General features: G+C 44.7%; 1 protein-coding gene across 4 annotated transcripts in view; it reads left to right on the top strand.

The window, feature by feature from the left end:
- Positions 1–22,147, top strand: part of CLSPN (claspin) — a 410,714-nt gene that overhangs the window by 272,865 nt on the left and 115,702 nt on the right. For all 4 annotated transcript variants that reach the window (XM_063954464.1, XM_063954465.1, XM_063954463.1 and 1 more), the window contains exon 16: positions 3,878–3,992. In XM_063954464.1, coding sequence (XP_063810534.1) covers positions 3,878–3,992 — 115 coding nt within the window. The remainder of the gene's footprint in view (positions 1–3,877; positions 3,993–22,147) is intronic.

Raw genomic sequence — 22,147 nt, 5'->3', positions numbered from 1 at the left:
AGGGCCACACGTTACATGATTGAAGCAATGAAAAATGTATTGCATATCTCTGATAATACAAGTACCACTAAAAAGGGTATTATGTTTGGTGAGAAAAAACTGCCTGTAGTTTTTCCTGTATCCGAGGAATTAAATGAAGTGTGTGATGAGGCGTGGGTTTCCCCCGATAAAAAACTGATAATTCCTAAAAGGTTATTGGCATCGTACCCTTTCCCGCCAGAGGATAGGGCACGTTGGGAAACACCCCCTAGGGTGGATAAAGCGCTCACACGCTTGTCTAAACAGGTAGCACTACCCTCTCCTGATACGGCCGCCCTAAAGGAACCTGCCGATAGAAAGCTGGAGAATATCCTAAAATGTATATACTCTCACACGGGTGTTATACTGCGACCAGCAATCGCCTCAGCCTGGATGTGCAGTGCGGGCCTGGCGTGGTCGGATTCCCTGACTGAAAATATTGATACCCTAGATAGGTGCTGATCCAGTCAGACAACATCACGGCAGTCGCCCACGTAAACAGACAGGGCGGCACAAGAAGCAGGAGGGCAATGACAGAAGTTGCAAGGATTCTTCGCTGGGCGGAAAATCATGTGATAGCACTGTCAGCAGTGTTCATTCCGGGAGTGGACAACTGGGAAGCAGACTTCCTCAGCAGACACGACCTCCACCCGGGGGAGTGGGGACTTCACCCAGAAGTCTTCCACATGATTGTGAACCGTTGTTAAAAACCAAAGGTGGACATGATGGCGTCCCGCCTCAACAAAAAACTAGACAGGTATTGCGCCAGGTCAAGGGACCCTCAGGCAATAGCTGTGGACGCTCTGGTAACACCGTGGGTGTAACAGTCAGTGTATGTGTTCCCTCCTCTGCCTCTCATACCCAAGGTACTGAGAATCATACGAAGGAGAGGAGTAAGGACTATACTCGTGGCTCCGGATTGGCCAAGAAGGACTTGGTACCCGGAACTTCAAGAGATGCTCACAGAGGACCCGTGGCCTCTACCTCTAAGAAAGGACCTGCTCTAGCAGGGACCCTGTCTGTTCCAAGACTTACCGCGGCTGCGTTTGACGGCATGGCGGTTGAACGCCGGATCCTGAAGGAAAAAGGCATTCCGGATGAAGTCATCCCTACCCTGATCAAAGCCAGGAAGGATGTAACCGTACAGCATTATCACCGTATTTGGCGTAAATATGTTGCGTGGTGCGAGGCCAGGAAGGCCCCTACAGAGGAATTTCAACTGGGTCGTTTCCTGCATTTCCTGCAAACAGGACTGTCTATGGGCCTAAAATTAGGGTCCATTAAGGTTCAAATTTCGGCCCTGTCGATTTTCTTCCAGAAAGAACTGGCTTCAGTTCCTGAAGTTCAGACGTTTGTCAAGGGGGTACTGCATATACAGCCTCCTTTTGTGCCTCCAGTGGCACCTTGGGATCTCAATGTAGTTTTGGGGTTCCTAAAATCACATTGGTTTGAACCACTCTCCACTGTGGACTTAAAATATCTCACTTGGAAAGTGGTAATGCTGTTAGCCCTGGCTTCAGCCAGGCGTGTCTCAGAATTGGCGGCTTTATCCTATAAAAGCCCTTACCTAATTTTTCATACGGACAGGGCAGAATTGAGGACTCGTCCTCAATTTCTCCCTAAGGTGGTTTCAGCGTTTCACTTGAACCAGCCTATTGTGGTACCTGCGGCTACTAGGGACTTGGAGGACTCCAAGTTGCTGGACGTAGTCAGGGCCCTGAAAATATATGTTTCCAGGACGGCTGGAGTCAGAAAATCTGACTCGCTGTTTATCCTGTATGCACCCAACAAGCTGGGTGCTCCTGCTTCTAAGCAGACTATTGCTCGTTGGATTTGTAGTACAATTCAGCTTGCACATTCTGTGGCAGGCCTGCCACAGCCTAAATCTGTAAAAGCCCATTCCACAAGGAAGGTGGGCTCATCTTGGGCGGCTGCCCGAGGGGTCTCGGCTTTACAACTTTGCCGAGCAGCTACTTGGTCAGGGGCAAACACGTTTGCTAAATTCTACAAATTTGATACCCTGGCTGAGGAGGACCTTGAGTTCTCTCATTCGGTGCTGCAGAGTCATCCACACTCTCCCGCCCGTTTGGGAGCTTTGGTATAATCCCCATGGTCCTTACGGAGTTCCCAGCATCCACTAGGACGTCAGAGAAAATAAGAATTTACTTACCGATAATTCTATTTCTCGTAGTCCGTAGTGGATGCTGGGCGCCCATCCCAAGTGCGGATTGTCTGCAATACTTGTACATAGTTATTGTTACAAAAATCGGGTTATTATTGTTGTGAGCCATCTTTTCAGAGGCTCCTCTGTTATCATGCTGTTAACTGGGTTCAGATCACAGGTTGTACGGTGTGATTGGTGTGGCTGGTATGAGTCTTACCCGGGATTCAAAATTCCTTCCTTATTGTGTACGCTCGTCCGGGCACAGTATCCTAACTGAGGCTTGGAGGAGGGTCATAGGGGGAGGAGCCAGTGCACACCAGGTAGTCCTAAAGCTTTTACTTTTGTGCCCAGTCTCCTGCGGAGCCGCTATTCCCCATGGTCCTTACGGAGTTCCCAGCATCCACTACGGACTACGAGAAATAGAATTATCGGTAAGTAAATTCTTATTTTTCATACGCCACTACGACCTGACCCGCTGGCCTGTCTCTGCAACAATTTTTCCATTTGGAGCTCGGTGAGAGGGATTAACCCACTTTTCCCCATGCTGACAATGCTGTTTACCATCTCCAAAAAAGCAATTCTGAAACATTGGGTTGTCAGATCGACCCCCTCCTTAGCTGAAGTTCTAAAAACTATGTTACAATACTTGTATTTTGATCGTAGGTCCACTTTCCTTACGGGATCCTCTGGCCTTGCTGGGTTTTACAAAAACTGGGGTCCCTATATGGCTACCTTAGACCAGGCCACTCAATCCACGATAATTGCAGCCTTTGAAAATCCCCAATGGAAGTTGTCCAAATAACTTGGTTTCCTTTTCCTGCTTTTTCCCTCCTTTTTTCTCCTCGTCTCCCTCCTGGATACCATCTTCTTTATTTTTCTATACATATCTTCTCCATGCCTAGCCTGTCTCTCCTTTATAAAAATGCTATTATTTTATCTCAACTGCAGTAATTTGATCAGTGACTATGTATAAGGATATATGGTTTAATGTTCATGACTCCACCCTTGTGTGATGATTCCTCCTTTGATGAGCTGACAGCGCTCTACCCTCTCTCTTTTCATCCCACCCCCCTCCTTTCTCCATCCTAGACCCCCCCCCCCCCCTCTCTATCTCTCCCCCCCCCCCCCCCCCGCGTTTAACTGTATTTTTCTTGTTGCATATTGTTGTTTGACTTCTGAATGCCTACTCTGATTCATTTTTTGGTGCGTTCCCTATGTTATGAGGGTCGCAATCTCTCGATACTGGTGTCATGTCAAACGTATATTTCTTTTATGAAAAACCAATAAAAATCAGTTCTTTAAAAAAAAAAAAAATACAATAAGAAATCTTGTTTGAGATCGTTGCTGTGACTCTTCCAGTGGAGTGTGGAAGTGCTGTGGCTCCATTCATCTACTCAGTAGCTCCATGGGATATCAAATTGATGCTTGACCATTGCAGCACCATCCGTTGAAACATTTGGATTTAGTGGAGTTACAGTTCCTTACTTGGGTGGTCTGATGCTACCACATAGATGAAGTGTAGATGGTTACAAGCTTGAGTGTTGGTTATTAAATTTAAGGTGCCTAATATGTATGTGCACTCACTATGCCAGTGTTCTCCACTGTATTTAGAGAAAATGTAAAATCCCAAAATACTCTGGCATTTCACTTGGTGTGTATGAATTGCTTAGTGTAACTAGGTCTTCTATTTTTCAGATGACTGCTCAACTCATGATGACTTGGGATCTGTCAATGCTCATTCAGAAACTGAGAAAGATGATTTCATGTCTGAAGCAGCTGCTGTACATCCAGATTCCTTCAGTATCAATGGGTAAGTAATATGATATATCGCAGTATACGTTTGTGGCTCGCATGCTATTTTCTCTAGCATCCATAAGGGATATTGGGGAGACTTAGTACGATGGGTATAGACGGGGTCCAAAGAAGCCTGTGCACTTTAAATTTCTTCACTGGGTGTGCTGGCTCCTCTCCTCTATGTCCCCTCCCACAGGCAGTTTAGAAAAAGTGCCCTCAGGAGAGGATGCACATCTCTGCAGCTCCAGAGAGTTTTCTTCTGTTTGTTTTATACTTTTATTATTTTCGGTATGCTGTTTGGGCAGCAGCAAGCACACACAGTTCCTCCTGACTCGCTGGAAAACTGGTACAGGGTGTAGCAAATAGGGAGAGCCACTATTGTACATATTCTGTGTCCTCTACAGGACAAACATCATTAGTGTTTCACTGATATAGTAAGCTGACCACCTCACTGGGGCTGTATAGCTGGGGTGTGCTGGTCTTCTCAATCTGTGTGTCTCCTCTCGCATACAGTAAGGGCAGGCTTGCTAAGTATTACTGTCTGTGTGTATGTTGTGATTACTGTGAACATGGGTAAACACAAAATATGCAGTGTATGCCACACCAGATTCTCTCCCTTATCATATGATTCTGTTTCATGTGAACAATGCAGCCAATCTTCACAGCTCAGTGAAGGGGCCGGGGGAGAGGGACCAGAGCCATCCTGGTTAAGGGCTCATAAGACTATGATGTCTGATATGACATCACAACTCAATGCTAATGTTCAGATAACTCAGCTACTACAACAGGCTGTTGCAGACTTAGCTGATAGGGCAGATGTTACACGTGGGAGCTCGAATGCATCACTTCAGCCGCATCTGGGAAGTTTCCTGCCAGTATACCTAGGTCAGGGACCTCATTTCTCAGGGCTACAAGCTGCAGTTCAACGGTGCTCCTCCCCAATAATTTTTCAAATCAAACTTACCAGCTTTGGAGGGATACGCAAGTTACGTTGCAACAGGCCATCCAAAAGTTGGTCCAGTCCCACGACATTATTCCAGTACCAATACCACAACAAGGCAGGGGTTATTACTCCGACCTGTTCGTGGTACCGAAGCCGAGCGGCTTGGTTAGGCCCATTTTGAATCTAAAGTCCTTGAACCCTTGCCTAAAGGTTTTCAAGTTCAAAATGGAACCCTTGACAGCAAGGATTGCAGGCCTGGAAGAACAGGAATTCATGGTTTGCTTTGATATCAAGGACGCCTACCTTCATATTTCTATTTGGCCACCTCATCAGGCTTATCTGAGGTTTGCCCTGCTGGACAACCACTGCCAGTTCCAGGCATTGCCCTTCAGCCTGTCCACTGCTGCGAGGATATTCACAAAGGTAATGGCGGAGATGATGATCCAGCTCCGGGTCCAGGGGTCAATGTTGTCCCTTAACTGGACAAACTTCTGATAAAAGCAAGGTCCAGGGAGCTTTTATTGCTCCATATAGACCGCACTATCCACGTTCTGTCACACCATGGGTTGCTTCTCAATTTACATAAGTCCCACCTGGAGCCAATTCAATGGCTCCTGTTCCTGGGGATTTAACTGGATTCTGTGGCCCACAAGCTGTTCCTCCCGGGGGACAAAGCGAGAACACTTCAGGAGATGGTCTGCATGGTGCTCTGACCTGCTCGAGGATCCATCCATCTCTATATATGATTGTTGGGGAATATGGTCGCCTCATACGTGGCAATCCAATATGGGAGGTTCCATGCCAGAACATTTCAATTGGATCTCCTGAGCAAGTGGTCCGCATTATCCGATGCACCGGATGATACGGCCAGGATTCTCAGGCCAGGATTTCCCTCCTGTGGTGGCTGCATTCTACCAATCTCTTGGAAAGCCGGTATTTCGGGATTCAGGATTGGATCCTCCTCATGACGTATGTGAGTCAGAGAGGATGGGGAGCTGTCACCCGAGGGGTGCAGTTCCAGGGCAGGTGGTCCGCCCACGAAGCCCTCCTTCCGATCAACATTCTGGAACTTCAGGCGATCTACAATGCTCTGCTTCAGGCCTCTCCTCTGCTCAAGGATCACGCGATCCAAGTACAGTCGGACAACGCCACAGCAGTGGCGTAATCAGTCGGCAAGGAGGGACAAAAAGCAGAGCCTGCATGCGAGAGGTGTCAAAGATACTCCTCTGGGCAGAAAGAAATGCAAGAGCAATGTCGGCAATCTTCATTCCGGGAGTGGACAACTGGGAAGCGGACTTCCTGAGTCGTCACAATCTCCACCCGAGGGAGTGGGGACTCCACCATCGGGTGTTTCGGCAGATCGACCGGTGAGGCTGCCCACAAATAGACATGATGGCCTCTCGACTCAACAAGAAGCTTCACTGGTATTGCTCACGAACCAGGGACCCTCAGGCGAGGGCAGTAGATGCACGGACGTCACCTTGGCCTTACCGGCTGGTCTACCTGTTTCCTCCGATTCCGTTGCTCCCAAGGGTGCTCAAGCAAATCGGACATCAAGGAGTCCAGGCAATTCTGATTGCCCCGAATTGGTCTCGGAGGGCGTGGTACACGGATCTTCTGAACATGTCTGTCGAAGACCCTTGGCCTCTACCACTGAGAAGTGATCTTCTTAAACAAGGACCGTTCGTCTACACGGACTTACGACGACTTCGTTTGTGCATGGAGGTTGAGTGGAACATGAAAGTGCCTTTCCAAAAAGGTTATTGCTACCATGGTTCAGGCCAGGAAACCTGTGACGTCAAAACACTATAATAATATCTGATTATATGTCTCCTGGTGCGTGGAACGCACGTATCCACCTGCGGAGTTCCACTTGGGATGTTTCTTACGTTTCCTTCAGGCCGGTGTGGATAGTGACTTGCGTCTGGGTTCCGTTGAGGTCCAGATTTCAGCTCTCTCCATTTTCTTCCAGAAGAAATTGTCACTGTTGCCAGAAGTTCAGACTTTCTCGCAAGGGTTACTCCACATACAACCACCTTTTGTGCCGCCTACGGCACCCTGGTATTTGAATTTGGTGTTGGAATTTCTACAGTCATCCTGGTTTGAACCTCTGATGACTGTAGAAGACAAGTACCTCACGTGGAAGACAGTGATGTTACTGGCCCTGGCTTCTGCTAGACTTGTCTCCGCATTGGGGGCTGTATCGTGTAAAAGTCCATACTTGGTCTTTTACGAGGACAGAGCGGAGCTCAGGACTAGGCAGAAGTTCCTGCCGAAGGTTGTCTCTGCGTTTCACCTGAATCCACTATTGTGGTTCCGTCAACTTCTGACGCTTCTGCTCCTCCGTAGTCATTGGATGTTGTGCAAGCCTAGAAAGACGGATTCCTTGTTCATGCTCTATGATGCACAGAAAAAGGGTTGTCCTGCTTTAAAGCAGTCCATTGCTCGTTGGCTTAGGCTTACTATACAACAATGAACATTTATTGGCAAGCTGCTCAATCAGATTGTGATGTCACTCAGGTGCTAAAAGGGAGGGGTAATTCTGTGTAAGAAAAAACATTTTGTTATCCCTATACACACTGAGTGAAAAATAATACTACATTATAATCAGATAATACGGAGATCTTAGTTGCGTATATCTGCAGATAAAGTAGACAATAGAATGCGTCCTAGGCGCTTACAAGGTGACTAAACAAAAAATAATGTATACAATACGTTCCTTTGAAAGAAGGGTGATCTCGAAGTTGGTTCACTCAACAGGGAAGAATTGTGATTTCATCCAGTAACAACATTACGTAGTTATCGGTACATGTAGAAAAAAATAATAATGACATACAATGTGTGATATTGTTTAAAGATTCGATGTTCACAAGAAATATAGACAAATGGTATATTTGGTATGTTTTATGGATAATAGGGATCTTGTGATGTCTTGCGTACCCCACTCACACTGGAATAAGTGTCGATGTGTCCATAAAGGTATCTTTTAAATAGTGGTAGGCACAACTTTCAGGTTATCAGACATCAATTTGAAGTGAACTAATCAAGCACAGGCGTACCCCAAACTCACACAGAAGGTATGGTGGACACTCCTTGAAAGGTATCTTTGTGTTAGATATAGATGAAGCGTACCCCAACTCACACTGGAACTGGATGATCTGCTCCTATCAAGGTATCTTTATTCAATCGTGGAGCGCCTATCCAAACTTTGATGGTTTGACTCGATAGCTCACAAATATGCAGAAAAAAGAACACAATGGCGGACAATGTGTAGTATTATTGTTGCAATTCCGAGTGCACCAATTGAGAGGCACTGTTATCTTGGTGAATAATAGTGGATAGCCAATATCTCGCATACCCCACTAACACCACAGGATTTAGATGGTGATGTGCCCGTGAAGATATTCTTTACATTACAGTGTATCCAAAATATAATAATTCACCCAGGCGTATCAAACTCACAAGAAATACATGTCAGACACTCCTATCAAGGTATCTTTACACCAAATTTCTTAGCAGTAGGCGTACCCAAACTCAAGTTTGAAGGGTACGGATGAATCCTATCAAGGTATCTTTAGCACTGGTGTGGTTACCCGGTCTTTTAAAGATTTCATCAATCAGTGCATGGCAATGAGGGGAATCTGGTAATATTCACTGATGCCAATGCGTGATTATATCCAAGAAATTCAAAAATGTACGGTAGTATAAAAAAAGTTTTTAATCCATTCCAGAAAGAAAGTTCAAAAAACGCATAAAATACATGAAAAATACATAAAAAAATCTTAAAAAATCAAAACACCTTGAAAAAAATAAAATAAAAATTCTTTCTCTATCGGGAAGAATCCTTCCAAGAAAGAATATGGAATAAGGCTACTCACAGTCCAGATAATGTCGACGCGTTTCGGTCAGTGGACCTTTGTCAAGACATATCTGGACTGTGAGGAGACTAGGTATTTATGAGGCCCCCTGCCTATCTGTGAGTAGCAGGAAGTGAGGCAATTGATTAGCCAACTTCCGTTTCCATACTTGTATTAATTAAATCAGAAATGTCCAAAATACATTAAATGTAGGTTAAACACTAAGAATTCTACCATATTACTAAGGCGGAATACATGTAGTCCGTATACTGTTTGTGAAAAGTCCGTTTCCAGAGCGTCATAGTTGCCGCGCTTGGCCTTCTGGGAATCGTAGTCTTCCTATACAGCTGTAGTGTCCATGTATGGTCTTTCCGCCGGAACCGGAAGCGGAAATGACATCTCGGCCGCTCGGACCAGCGGAAAAGCGCCAGGCATTGTGGATCTTGTGGTTTAACATCTCGGTTTTAGTTGAAAGCGAATTTCTTAACAATAAACAAAATAAAGTGCAAAATCAATGTACACGATCAATATTCATGTTAATAATCCAGAACACAGATGAAATTACTGTTTTGTGTTATATATTAGTAATGAGCCTTTTTATTGAAACATCACTATGGTTATTATTCCCCCTTAATTGAGGCAAATAATACTGCAAAAAATATTACAATAATAGAGATGTTCCTATTAGTAGTAGAAGTGATTTCTGATTGTTCCACCCTTAGGTGAAAAAATCCTTCTCACAAGTCTGCCAATCATATACAGTATAAAACAAATTTTCCTTTTTATGGGAAAGGGGTGCTGCTGATATGTACATTACATTAATGGCATCCCCTATTGTCACAAACGGTAAATATAATTTAAGATACAGAAAAACTCAATTGATGGATTATCCTAATCCTGTGTATATATTCTATCCATGGTCCTAATTATAGGAACCACTTCAACTCAAAATCACTGTTAAGGCCTTTCGGAATTAAAGTATTATATGTAAAGATGGCCTTCATTTCAGCTTTTGCAAGTTGGGACATAGTGTCCCTGTGTCGGATATTATTTTTGATGTGTTTAATTCCATAGAAACCAACAATATTGGAAACTGAACAGTTGTGGACCTTTTTGAAATGTGATGAAAGTGAATGGGTCTCGAGACCCTTTTTAATATTTCTTACATGTTCCCCCATTCTAACTTTTAGATCTCTTGTGGTTCTTCCAATGTAGAATAGGGAACAGGTGCATTTGATTGCATAAACTACATTTTTAGTGTGGCAAGTGATGAAGTCAATGATTTTGACTTCAATGTCATTTATGTAGATGCTTTCAATCTTGTTATATCCTTCACTCGTGATATTTTTGCATCCCTGGCAACCCCCACATCTGTAGAAGCCTTTGGAAGTTATTCTTGATATATGTGGGGCAGAAGGGAGGTTGCTGGAGACAAGTTTGGACTTCAAGTTGGGTGCTCTACGGTAGATATGGATGGGCTTTTCTGGAACAAGGGTGCCAATTATGGGGTCTTTACGTAAAAGCTCCCAATGTTTTTTAAACACTCCTTCAATCGAGCGGTGTTGGGAAGTAAACTCAGTGATAAATGCCCATTCGAATTTGGGATCCTTCTGTGGCACTGTTTTTTATTTTTTTCTCAAGGAGACTCTCCCTATTGATATCCATAAGTTTAAGTTTGGCAGTGTCTACCTTATGTCGATCATATCCACAAGCCACAAATTTTTCTGTCATAATTTGGGCCTGTGATTCGAACACCTCATTATCAGTACAGTTACGTTTGAGGCGCTTGAATTGGCCGGTGGGAATAGAGTTCAACCAGTTGTTATGATGGCAACTGGTGGCCTCAATAAAAGTACTAGAATCCGTGGGTTTGGAGTATGTTTAGGTATGAATCTTGTTATCTTGAATGTACACTGTTATATCCAGAAAATTGATACTTTCTTTACTACTTTCAAAGGAGAGTTTAAAGTTCACATTGTTAGTATTCAAAAAGAAAAAAATTCGGTCAGAGCATTCAGCTCTCCCTTCCAGACGAAAAATATATCGTCTATATACCTCGCGTACGACACCAGACTCGCCCAAAATGGGTTGTGGGACCAGATGTTATTTAGTTCCCACAAACCCATAAATAGATTTGCATAACTTGGGGCAAATCTGGTGCCCATCGCCGTGCCTGTCTTTTGAATATAAAAGTCATTCTTAAACATGAAAAAATTGTTATTGAGAATGAACGCTATTCCCTCCAATATTAGATCTTGAAGATTTTTAGATAAATTGGATGCGTCCAGGAAATGCTTCACTGCTTGTATCCCATCTGAGTGGTCAATGATGGTATACAGCGAACTAACGTCCGCAGTTACCATGGTGTACTCACTTTTCCATTGGATCTTTTCTAATAGACATAGGAAATCCCCTGTGTCTTTCAGGTGGGATTTATTTTGAACCACCAAAGGTTGCAGGATAAAGTCAATAAACTTAGAAAGATTAGATGTAACAGCATCAACCCCTGAAATGATAGGTCTACCCGGTGGTGCTGTTGCATGTTTGTGTATTTTAGGTAGGATATACATCACGGGCACTGTGGGATTTTCCACATAAATGAATTTAGCCTCTTTAGTGGTAATGGTGCCCTTTTTCTCATATTTATCTACAATTTCTTTGAGTCTAGATAACACCTGTTCGGTGGGATTATTTCTTAATTTCCTGTATGTGGATATGTCGTTAAGTTGGCGTAGAACCTCCCGTTCATAGTCCTCAAGATTCATGAGGACTATGCCTCCACCTTTATCCGTGGATTTGATGACCACCGTATCGAGATCTTTTAGATCTTTCAAAGCTTTCCTCTCTCTAAATGAAAGATTACACTTAGTCTGTTTTTTTCTGCTTGTAGATTTCTCTGTGAGATGTTTGGGGCCCTAGTAACTGAGGATTGCAAAGGTCTCTATGAATGGGCCCTGTAAATATTTAGGGTAAAAGATTGATTTTGGTTTAAAAGGGGTTACAGATAGTGAGTCTCCTTCACCATTTGACTCCTGATTAGTGAAAAATTTCTTAATGGTCAATTTACGTAAAAACCTTTGTATATCAAGATAGAGATCAAAGGGATTAGAGAAATTGGTGGGAGAATATTTTAGACCCTTTTCCAACACTTTAGTCTCGACGTTTGTGAGTGTGTGGGAACTTAAATTGAAAATTTTTACTCCTGAGGAAATCTGTGAGGATGCCTCTGGGAGTGTTTGAATAGGTTGTAAGTATTTTGATACTTTTTTCTTCTTTCTACATTTCCCTTTATGTGGTCTGGGTTTTCCTCCTCTTTTTCCCCTGTGGGTCTTGCAACTAACTACCTCAATCTGTTGAAATCCCGATCTTTCCCTAAAAAATGCGAGGAATGACTAGTTCCCTCTAATGGAGAAAAAGAATTTGATGTATAAATGGGATCTCTTTGGTTCCTTAGGGGTCTTTCTCTGTAGTTTCTCATGGGGATTTCTCTCCATTCCAAAGGCTTCTACAGATGTGGGGGTTGCCAGGGATGCAAAAATATCACGAGTGAAGGATATAACAAGATTGAAAGCATCTACATAAATGACATTGAAGTCAAAATCATTGACTTCATCACTTGCCACACTAAAAATGTAGTTTATGCAATCAAATGCACCTGTTCCCTATTCTACATTGGAAGAACCACAAGAGATCTAAAAGTTAGAATGGGGGAACATGTAAGAAATATTAAAAAGGGTCTCGAGACCCATTCACTTTCATCACATTTCAAAAAGGTCCACAACTGTTCAGTTTCCAATATTGTTGGTTTCTATGGAATCAAACACATCAAAAATAATATCCGACACAGGGACACTATGTCCCAACTTGCAAAAGCTGAAATGAAGGCCATCTTTACATATAATACTTTAATTCCGAAAGGCCTTAACAGTGATTTTGAGTTGAAGTGGTTCCTATAATTAGGACCATGGATAGAATATATACACAGGATTAGGATAATCCATCAATTGAGTTTTTCTGTATCTTAAATTATATTTACCGTTTGTGACAATAGGGGATGCCATTAATGTAATGTACATATCAGCAGCACCCCTTTCCCATAAAAAGGAAAATTTGTTTTATACTGTATATGATTGGCAGACTTGTGAGAAGGATTTTTTCACCTAAGGGTGGAACAATCAGAAATCACTTCTACTACTAATAGGAACATCTCTATTATTGTAATATTTTTTGCAGTATTATTTGCCTCAATTAAGGGGGAATAATAACCATAGTGATGTTTCAATAAAAAGGCTCATTACTAATATATAACACAAAACAGTAATTTCATCTGTGTTCTGGATTATTAACATGAATATTGATCGTGTACATTGATTTTGCACTTTATTTTGTTTATTGTTAAGAAATTCGCTTTCAACTAAAACCGAGATGTTAAACCACAAGATCCACAATGCCTGGCGCTTTTCCGCTGGTCCGAGCGGCCGAGATGTCATTTCCGCTTCCGGTTCCGGCGGAAAGACCATACATGGACACTACAGCTGTATAGGAAGACTACGATTCCCAGAAGGCCAAGCGCGGCAACTAGGACGCTCTGGAAACGGACTTTTCACAAACAGTATACGGACTACATGTATTCCGCCTTAGTAATATGGTAGAATTCTTAGTGTTTAACCTACATTTAATGTATTTTGGACATTTCTGATTTAATTAATACAAGTATGGAAACGGAAGTTGGCTAATCAATTGCCTCACTTCCTGCTATTTACAGATAGGCAGGGGGCCTCATAAATACCTAGTCTCCTCACAGTCCAGATATGTCTTGACAAAGGTCCACTGACCGAAACGCGTCGACATTATCTGGACTGTGAGTAGCCTTATTCCATATTCTTTCTTGGAAGGATTCTTCTCGATAGAGAGAGAATTTTTATGTATTTTTCATGTATTTTATGCGTTTTTTTTAACTTTCTTTCTGGAATGGATTAAAAACTTTTTTTATACTACCGTACATTTTTGAATTTCTTGGATATAATCACGCATTGGCATCAGTGAATATTACCAGATTCCCCTCATTGCCATGCACTGATTGATGAAATCTTTAAAAGACCGGGTAACCACACCAGTGCTAAAGATACCTTGATAGGATTCATCCGTACCCTTCCAACGTGAGTTTGGGTACGCCTACTGCTAAGAAATTTGGTGTAAAGATACCTTGATAGGAGTGTCTGACATGTATTTCTTGTGAGTGTGGTACGCCTGGGTGAATTATTATATTTTGGATACACTGTAATGTAAAGAATATCTTCACGGGCACATCACCATCTAAATCCTGTGGTGTTAGTGGGGTATGCGAGATATTGGCTATCCACTATTATTCACCAAGATAACAGTGCCTCTCAATTGGTGCACTCGGAATTGCAACAATAATACTACACATTGTCCGCCATTGTGTTCTTTTTTCTGCATATTTGTGAGCTATCGAGTCAAACCATCAAAGTTTGGATAGGAGCTCCACGATTGAATAATGATACCTTGATAGGAGCAGATCATCCAGTTCCAGTGTGAGTTGGGGTACGCTTCATCTATATCTAACACAAAGATACCTTTCAAGGAGTGTCCACCATACCTTCTGTGTGAGTTTGTGGTACGCCTGTGCTTGATTAGTTCACTTCAAATTGATGTCTGATAACCTGAAAGTTGTGCCTACCACTATTTAAAAGATACCTTTATGGACACATCGACACTTATTCCAGTGTGAGTGGGGTACGCAAGACATCACAAGATCCCTATTATCCATAAAACATACCAAATATACCATTTGTCTATATTTCTTGTGAACATCGAATCTTTAAACAATATCACACATTGTATGTCATTATTATTTTTTTCTACATGTACCGATAACTACGTAATGTTGTTACTGGATGAAATCACAATTCTTCCCTGTTGAGTGAATCAACTTCGAGATCACCCTTCTTTCAAAGGAACGTATTGTATACATTATTTTTTGTTTAGTCACCTTGTAAGCGCCTAGGACGCATTCTATTGTCTACTTTTTGTGTGTATATTTGTGTTTCATAAATGTGGTGACATTTATTCTTGACATTAGAAGTGTACAGGCAGCTTTTGCGCCAAGAGAACTCGCTTTACTATTTTTTCTTATCTGCAGATAAAGGGTTAAGCCTCCAGGCCGATCGGCAAGGCTTCTCCATCACCTGGGGTCCCTAATACTAGGTATGGGTCCGGAGTGCAGGACCCCATCACGTCGGCTACCCCAGGTCAGCACACAGGTGAAAATTAATAAGGGTTAATCAGAAGCACATAAGTTCTATGTAGGTGAAGTGTGATTAAAATAATACAAAAATATATACAAAGTGATAGGGAAAATCATAAGTGTTAATAAAATGTTAGGGTGTGCCGACCTGAAGCTGCCCAGCCACACCGACATAGGGGCCACCGTACCCCACACCCACCCCATAAATAATTACACATATGTCTGGGTCTGAATGCCCAGTGTAAGGCCACATGATAATGGCTTCTACAGCATCTGAGAGCCAGCTTACCTGGAGACACCCCTAGCTTCTCCAATAGCACTCTGGAGTCAGCAATCCCTCCTATTGCTGACCCATCCATGCCTCTCTAACTACAATGCACATTTATTGGCAAGCTGCTCAATCAGATTGTGATGTCACTCAGGTGCTAAAAGGGAGGGGTAATTCTGTGTAAGAAAAAACATTTTGTTATCCCTAATGCACAGAGTGAAAAATAATACTACATAATAATCAGATAATACGGAGATCTTAGTTGCGTATATCTGCAGATATATGGTTAAGCCCCCAGGCCGATCGGCAAGGCGTCTCCATCACTGTGGGTCCCTAATGCTAGGTATGGGTCCGGGGTGCAGGACCCCATCATACTATCCAACAAGCCTATATGTCTGCAGCCTTACCTGTTCCTAAGTCTCTGAAGGCCCATTCTACAAGATCGGTGGGCTCTTCATTGGGTGGCTGCCCGTGGAGTCTCGGCCTTGCAACTATGCCGAGCTGCTACCTGGTCGGGGAAGAACACTTTTTTGTGAAGTTCTACCAGTTTGTTACCCTGGCCAAAGAGAATACCCAGTTTGGGCAGGTGGTGCTGCAGACGTCTCTGCACGTTCCCGCCTGTTCTGGAAGATTTGGGGCGTCCCCATCGTACGAAGTCTCTTCAATATCCCTTATGGATGCTAGAGAAAATAGGATTTTAATTACCTACCGGTAAATCCTTTTCTCGTAGTCCATAAGGGATATTAGGCGCCCGCCTCAGTGCGTTGACTTTTCTGCAGGTTCTTTGTTATGTGGTTACCTGTTCAGCTGTTACCAGCCGTTGCTGGTTGTTGTATGTTAGTGGTGTGCTGGTGTATAGATCTCACCACTTCTTATGTTTCTTCTCTCATATACAGTATGTCCTTTCTCCTTCGGGCACTGTTTTACCTATAACTGCCTGTGGGAGGGGGAGTAGCCAGCACACCCAATGAAGAAATGTAAAGTGCACCGGCTCCTGTGGACCCCATCTATACCCATCATATTAAGTCTCCCCAATATCCCTTATGGACTACGAGAAAAGGATTTACCGGTAGATTGTCAGAAAAATACATTTCTAAATAGCTCAAGTTGGTTACCACTATGGATTAGTTTGTTTTTTTTTGTTTTTTTTATGAGGTACTCGTAGGCAAATCATGTTACAGAGGAAGCTGCAATGTAAGTTACTGTGTTCTTTCAGCCCATATGACGAGGGAAGGTAATCTTAAAATGAGTATGCACTATACATGTATCTATCAGAGCGTTTGTCCAGTCTGGCTTGTTGGAATTAAAATCTGGAATGAAATCTGTTTAGACAAATTGGTAAATCAACCTGGCAGAACGACTGTCTGTTCTCCAGTGTATTGGAACAAATGGTTGATTATCATTTGCTCCCATATATTACCAGATTTTCATTCTAACCTGACGGATTGGATAGATGGTTTGACAGATATTGTATAGTGTGTACCCAGATTTAGCTGCAATCAGACTTTGTACTGGAGGCAACCTACACTAGGCATAATAATTGAGCCGTAAGGTGCCCCTAATCCCCCCCATTGCAATCCTGTTTAGACCTGATTATATTGGATGTAAAAGAAGGAAAGCTGCTTTTTACTGGCTATGTCTATTTTCAGACCTCCAGTCAGGTTAGAGGTAACCCAACAAAGCTCTTCTCTGGACAGAGAGGAGGGTACCAGTTAGGTAAACAACCTGGGCGCTGGCATTTTATTCATATTATATTTGCGATACCACTATTAGCGCTGGCAATTACCAATTCATTATTCTGTTTTCATTTCACCTTGAAGAAATTCAGTCCAATGCTGAAATACAGTTTTGATATTTCTAACATGAACTGACGTTCCACTTTACAATAATTTCTACTTTAAATATAATTTGTATCAAGATTTTTTTACTACACAGTAATCAATGAAAGTAAAGGGTAACTGCCTCTCAGGTCAGTGTGCCTTGTCTGTAGCACTTCCCAGCTTTCCTTCAGTCTCTTCTCATCTACATGGATGGTTACTGGCCTCCTGTGGTGCATTGTCGCCTCCTCTTAGTATGCTTGATGTTACATGATGACTGCACATACACGTCTCAAAAGCAGGATGAATAGCATGAGGTACAGCTACCCTGCTCTTGATCATAGTACTTAAACACCCAGAAGAAGGCAAGTGAGCTTGCCCCCAGTTTAGGGTATGGCCTTGAGGCAGTGATGCAAACTCATTTTTCCCGGCCCCCTGCTGGGCCAGAATGCTGTACACTATTTATGGTAATTAACCTATGTACTCTGTACATATCTCGTAATGTTTGACCTACAGATGTGTTTACATACATCTAGCCTCAATACGCCATGCAGCACGAGATGCCTGGTGTGAATGAGCTACCAGTTTCCGTACAACTTTGCTAAAGTCGGGCGTCTCTTTACCAAAAATGCATCTTAGCCACAACACAGTATGGCTAGGGAGCATGAGACTGTGCTGATTAGTTTGATATGACACTTGTATGGTGTGTGTGTGTGTGTGTGACTGAGTCTGTATATGCAGCAGAACAGAACTTGAATTGAAAAAAGCTGCAGCTGCTACATTGTAGATCTTCATACAGGTTCAAAGACTCAGTCGCACACAGATATTCAAGTGTCATGTATCAAATTAATTAGAAGTCCTTATGTGTCCTAGTCACATTGTATTGAGACTAAGAAATTTTCGCTAAAAAAGACTCCTGATGCTAGAAGATTCTCACGTGACCTGGTGTGCCAGGAGGGGCTGCTTGGCATGACTGCACCAAAGATGTATGAGGACATATATGTACCTCAACTGCACATTTTAATGTTTTCTTTACAAGTGCCATATAGTAACATACAGTAAAAATTAGGATTTAATTTTATTAAGCGAGTCCCATTATAGATTGCTCACTTCTGGGGACATGTATCAAACCTCATTGACCCTAGCAACCAATCCTTCATCAGCCTTTATCTGGCACAGTCTATAAAACAACATTTCTCCTTCATCCACTAGGGGCCACTGGAGCGCAGTTACAATGGGGAAATAGTAGGCAGTAATTGCGAGCTGGCACTTTAAAATTCTAATACTGTGGCTAGCTCCTCCCCTACTATCTCCCCTCCAAGCCAGTCTTAGTTAGTGCCAGAGGAGAGCTGGTTCACTTGGGTTTTGGCTGAAGAATTTTTTCTTTTTTCTTTATTATTTTTAATTTTCTTTCTTACACACACAGACTGGCAGCTCTGCCATTGCCAGTCTGCACCGCGGGGTCCCATCGCAGCTGCGTGCGGCTCGGGATGGGCCCCGGCTGAGGGAGACACTAAGCCCTCCTGAGCTGGCCGGACACCGCTGCGTGCGGCGCGTGTTGGGGGCGCTCCACCAGCAGAAGATTCCGGCAGCATGGCAGCGGTTAGTATCAGTGGCCGGACACCGCTGCGTGTGTCGGGGCCACTCCACCACAGAAAAGGCGAGTGTGTGCTTCCTCTACCTCCCCCTCTTCCCCCCAGGCTCTCTGCAGTGTTGGGATCACAGGGTGGCAGGGGGGTTTGAATAACGTTACAGGGTTAATTTTATTATTTATTTGTGAGACCCTGTTCTGCCTGTTAAACTTAACTTTTGTTACCACACTCGCCCGCCCCCCTCTCCGCTCGGATCCCCGCCAGCGCGGCTCACAGAGCCGCTACAGGGATCCGGCAAAAGGTGCAAAGCAACTTTGAATTTGGCGCCTTTGCGGAGGGAGGGCGGAGCTTAGTCCCGCTCTGCACCGCCGGAAGTAGCGCGCGCTGGCGGCCACTCCCTTTCAGCAGCGCGGGACGGAGGAGCGCCACGGAGCACAGTGAGGCTGTTACAGTGGGGAAGGGGGGCACCTATATCTTACTTACAGCCTGTCACTGCACAGTATCGTGCAGGATAGATCAGACTGCTGTGGCTGCATTTTTCCCTGCTTTCCCCCCTCCCTCCCCTCTGCCTATCGCTGTTTTACCTGTGGGGAAGGGTCAGAAGTGTTAGGTGCTGCCATGGCCAATAAAGGCTCCAAGGCAACACAAAAACAGGGTCAGAGTTTGTGAGGAGTCACAGCCATCGGCTCAGCCCTCCTCAGAACCCCAGAGCGCCCCGACATGGACGACACAACTCACAGAGGTTATGTCCCTGCTGACTGGGGAACTTAAAGCCTCTCGGGAAGATAGGGAGGTGGCCCGGTTCCGACAGCTTGTCCAGGTACCGGAGTCAGAACCTGCATGGGCTGTCTCATTGGCAAAGTCAGTGGAAGGGCTTTCTAGGGCTGTGATCCCTTCCCAAGCCCCGTCCTTTAGCCCCCCTCAACAGGCTTCTAAAAAGAGATTGCTAGCCTCTGTGTTGCAGAACTTTGACGATGATATGCCTCAATTAGATGAGGTGGGGTTAGATGTACAGGATATACAGGATGTTGATATACAGGATACTGATGAGGATCAGGTATACGGGGACTCTGAACCAGTAGCTCAGGGTATAGAGGCTCTAATTACTGCTATTCGCTCAGTATTACAGGTGGAGGAGACGGAGGACGCCTTACGCCCTTCAAGGTTTGGCACCAACCAATGCCTGCCGGTGACCTTTCCAATTTCGGAGGAGCTGGATGCGCTCATAACGGCAGCCTGGAAACATCCAGACGCAAAATTTCAGGTATCAAGAAAACTGTTGTCTTCCTATCCTTTTCCCGCAGATAGCAGGACACGTTATGAGACCTCTCCGATTGTGGATCCTTCGGTATCTCATCTGTCCAAAAAGACGGTCCTACCGGTTCCGGGTGCAACTTCGCTTAAGGAGGCGTCAGATAGGAAGTTGGGAATCTACCTTAAAGAATATTTACTCTGCGGCAGGGGTATTACATCGCCCGGCGCAGGTAGGTTGTTGGGTCAACAAGGCGATCGAAGCTTGGGCGGAGCATTTGTCCTCTGGAATTCGTGACGAATTGCCGGCGGATCAATTGATAGAGTTGGCGGAACACATCCGTGAATCAGCCCTTTATCTTTGTGAAGCGTCCAAGGACATAGGTATTCTCGGAGCTAGAATTTCCGCTTTAGCAATTGCGGCCTGCAGAGCTCTCTGTCTCCGGCAGTGGCAGGCGGATACGGAATCCAAAAGAGCGGCAGAAGCGTTGCTCTTTACGGGTGAGTTTCTGTTTGGTAAGGATCTGGATGCCTGGATCTCTCAGGCCACCGGGGTTATGTCGACTTATCTTCCTTCTGCTGCTCGCAGGCCATATAGGGGTCCCTCTTTTCGATCCTTTCGTGCCCCTTCCAGGTTTCGAGGCCAGGGGTGGAGCTTCTACCTTCCGTGGCCATAGAGGTAGAGGCGGCGGCAGGGGTAGAGGTTCCGCAGCCTCAGCCCAGTCAGACGTTAAGTCCTCTACCACTACCACCGCATGACGGGCTTCCTTCCCACCCGGGAGATCACAGGGTGGGAGCTCGTCTGTGGGATTTCAAGGAGGTCTGGATACAGTCCTGCCCAGACGCTTGGGTCCGGGATCTGATCACTTGCGGTTACAAGCTCGATTTTCAGGAACAACCGCCCCAGCGGTTTTTTACCACGGGTTTGCCAGTTTCCGACAACCGGGGAGTTGCCTTACAGGCAGCGGTCCAGAAGCTTCTATCAGCAAGGGTAGTGATCCCTGTTCCCTCTCATCATCGGAAACAGGGCTATTACTGAAGCCTGTTTCTAGTACCAAAGCCGGACGGCTCGGTCAGGCCAATCCTGAACTTGAAAGATCTCAATCCGTATTTGAAGGTATTCAAGTTCAAGATGGAGTCCCTCCAGTCTGTTATTGCGGGGTTGGGAAAAAACGAGTTTCTGGCATCCTTAGACATCAAGGATGCATACTTACATGTTCCCATTTGGCCTCCTCGTCAGGCTTTTCTCCGGTTCGCAATACAGGACGCTCATTTACAGTTCCAGGCCCTTCCTTTCGGTCTCTCTTCTGCTCCCAGAATGTTCACAAAGGTCATGGCGGTCATGATGGCCCAACTTCGGAAGCAGGGTGTGACAATTGTTCCCTATCTGGACGATCTGCTAATAAAAGCAAGCTCAGCAGAACGGTTACTTCAGAATATCCGGATGGCACAGGACCTTCTGATTCTACACGGGTGGATCCTGAATCTCCCGAAGTCTCACTTATGCCCCCTCACAACGGCTATTGTTTCTGGGGATGATTCTCGACACGGTCCGTCAGAGGGTTTTCCTGCTGCAGGACAAGATACTGTCTCTGCAGACACTGTTAAGATTGGTTCTTCGACACCGTCAGGGTGTCAGTGTATCTGTGCATTCGCCTCCTGGGAAAGATGGTAACAGCGTTCGAAGCTCTTCCGTACGGTCGACCGTTTCAGCTGTGTCTTCTACATCAGTGGTCAGGATCTCATCTGTTCCTTCATCAGCGGGTGACGCTATCTCCAAAGGCACGGTCGTCGCTGCTCTGGTGGCTCCAGTCGACACATCTGTTGGAAGGAAGACGGTTCGGTATATGGGATTGGACTCTCCTCACCACGGACGCCAGTCTGCGAGGCTGGGGGGCAGTGACCCTGGAACATCGGTTTCAGGGGCGCTGGTCCAATCTCGAACTAAGGGCGGTGTACAATGCCCTGCTTCAGACACATCACCTACTGCGTGGTCGAGCGGTCAGAGTTCAGTCCGACAACGCCACGACGGTAGCGTACATCAACTGTCAGGGCGGCACTCGCAGCCGCGCGGCCATGAGGGAGGTCACCAACATCCTTCTCTGGGCGGAGAAGTATACTCTGTCCTTCTCGGCGATATTCATTCCGGGAGTGGACAATTGGGAAGCCGATTAT

This window comes from Pseudophryne corroboree, chromosome 2 (assembly GCF_028390025.1).
Source record: "Pseudophryne corroboree isolate aPseCor3 chromosome 2, aPseCor3.hap2, whole genome shotgun sequence".
NCBI classification, from domain to species: Eukaryota; Metazoa; Chordata; class Amphibia; order Anura; family Myobatrachidae; genus Pseudophryne; species Pseudophryne corroboree.
This window is presented reverse-complemented; position numbering and strand designations above follow the sequence as displayed.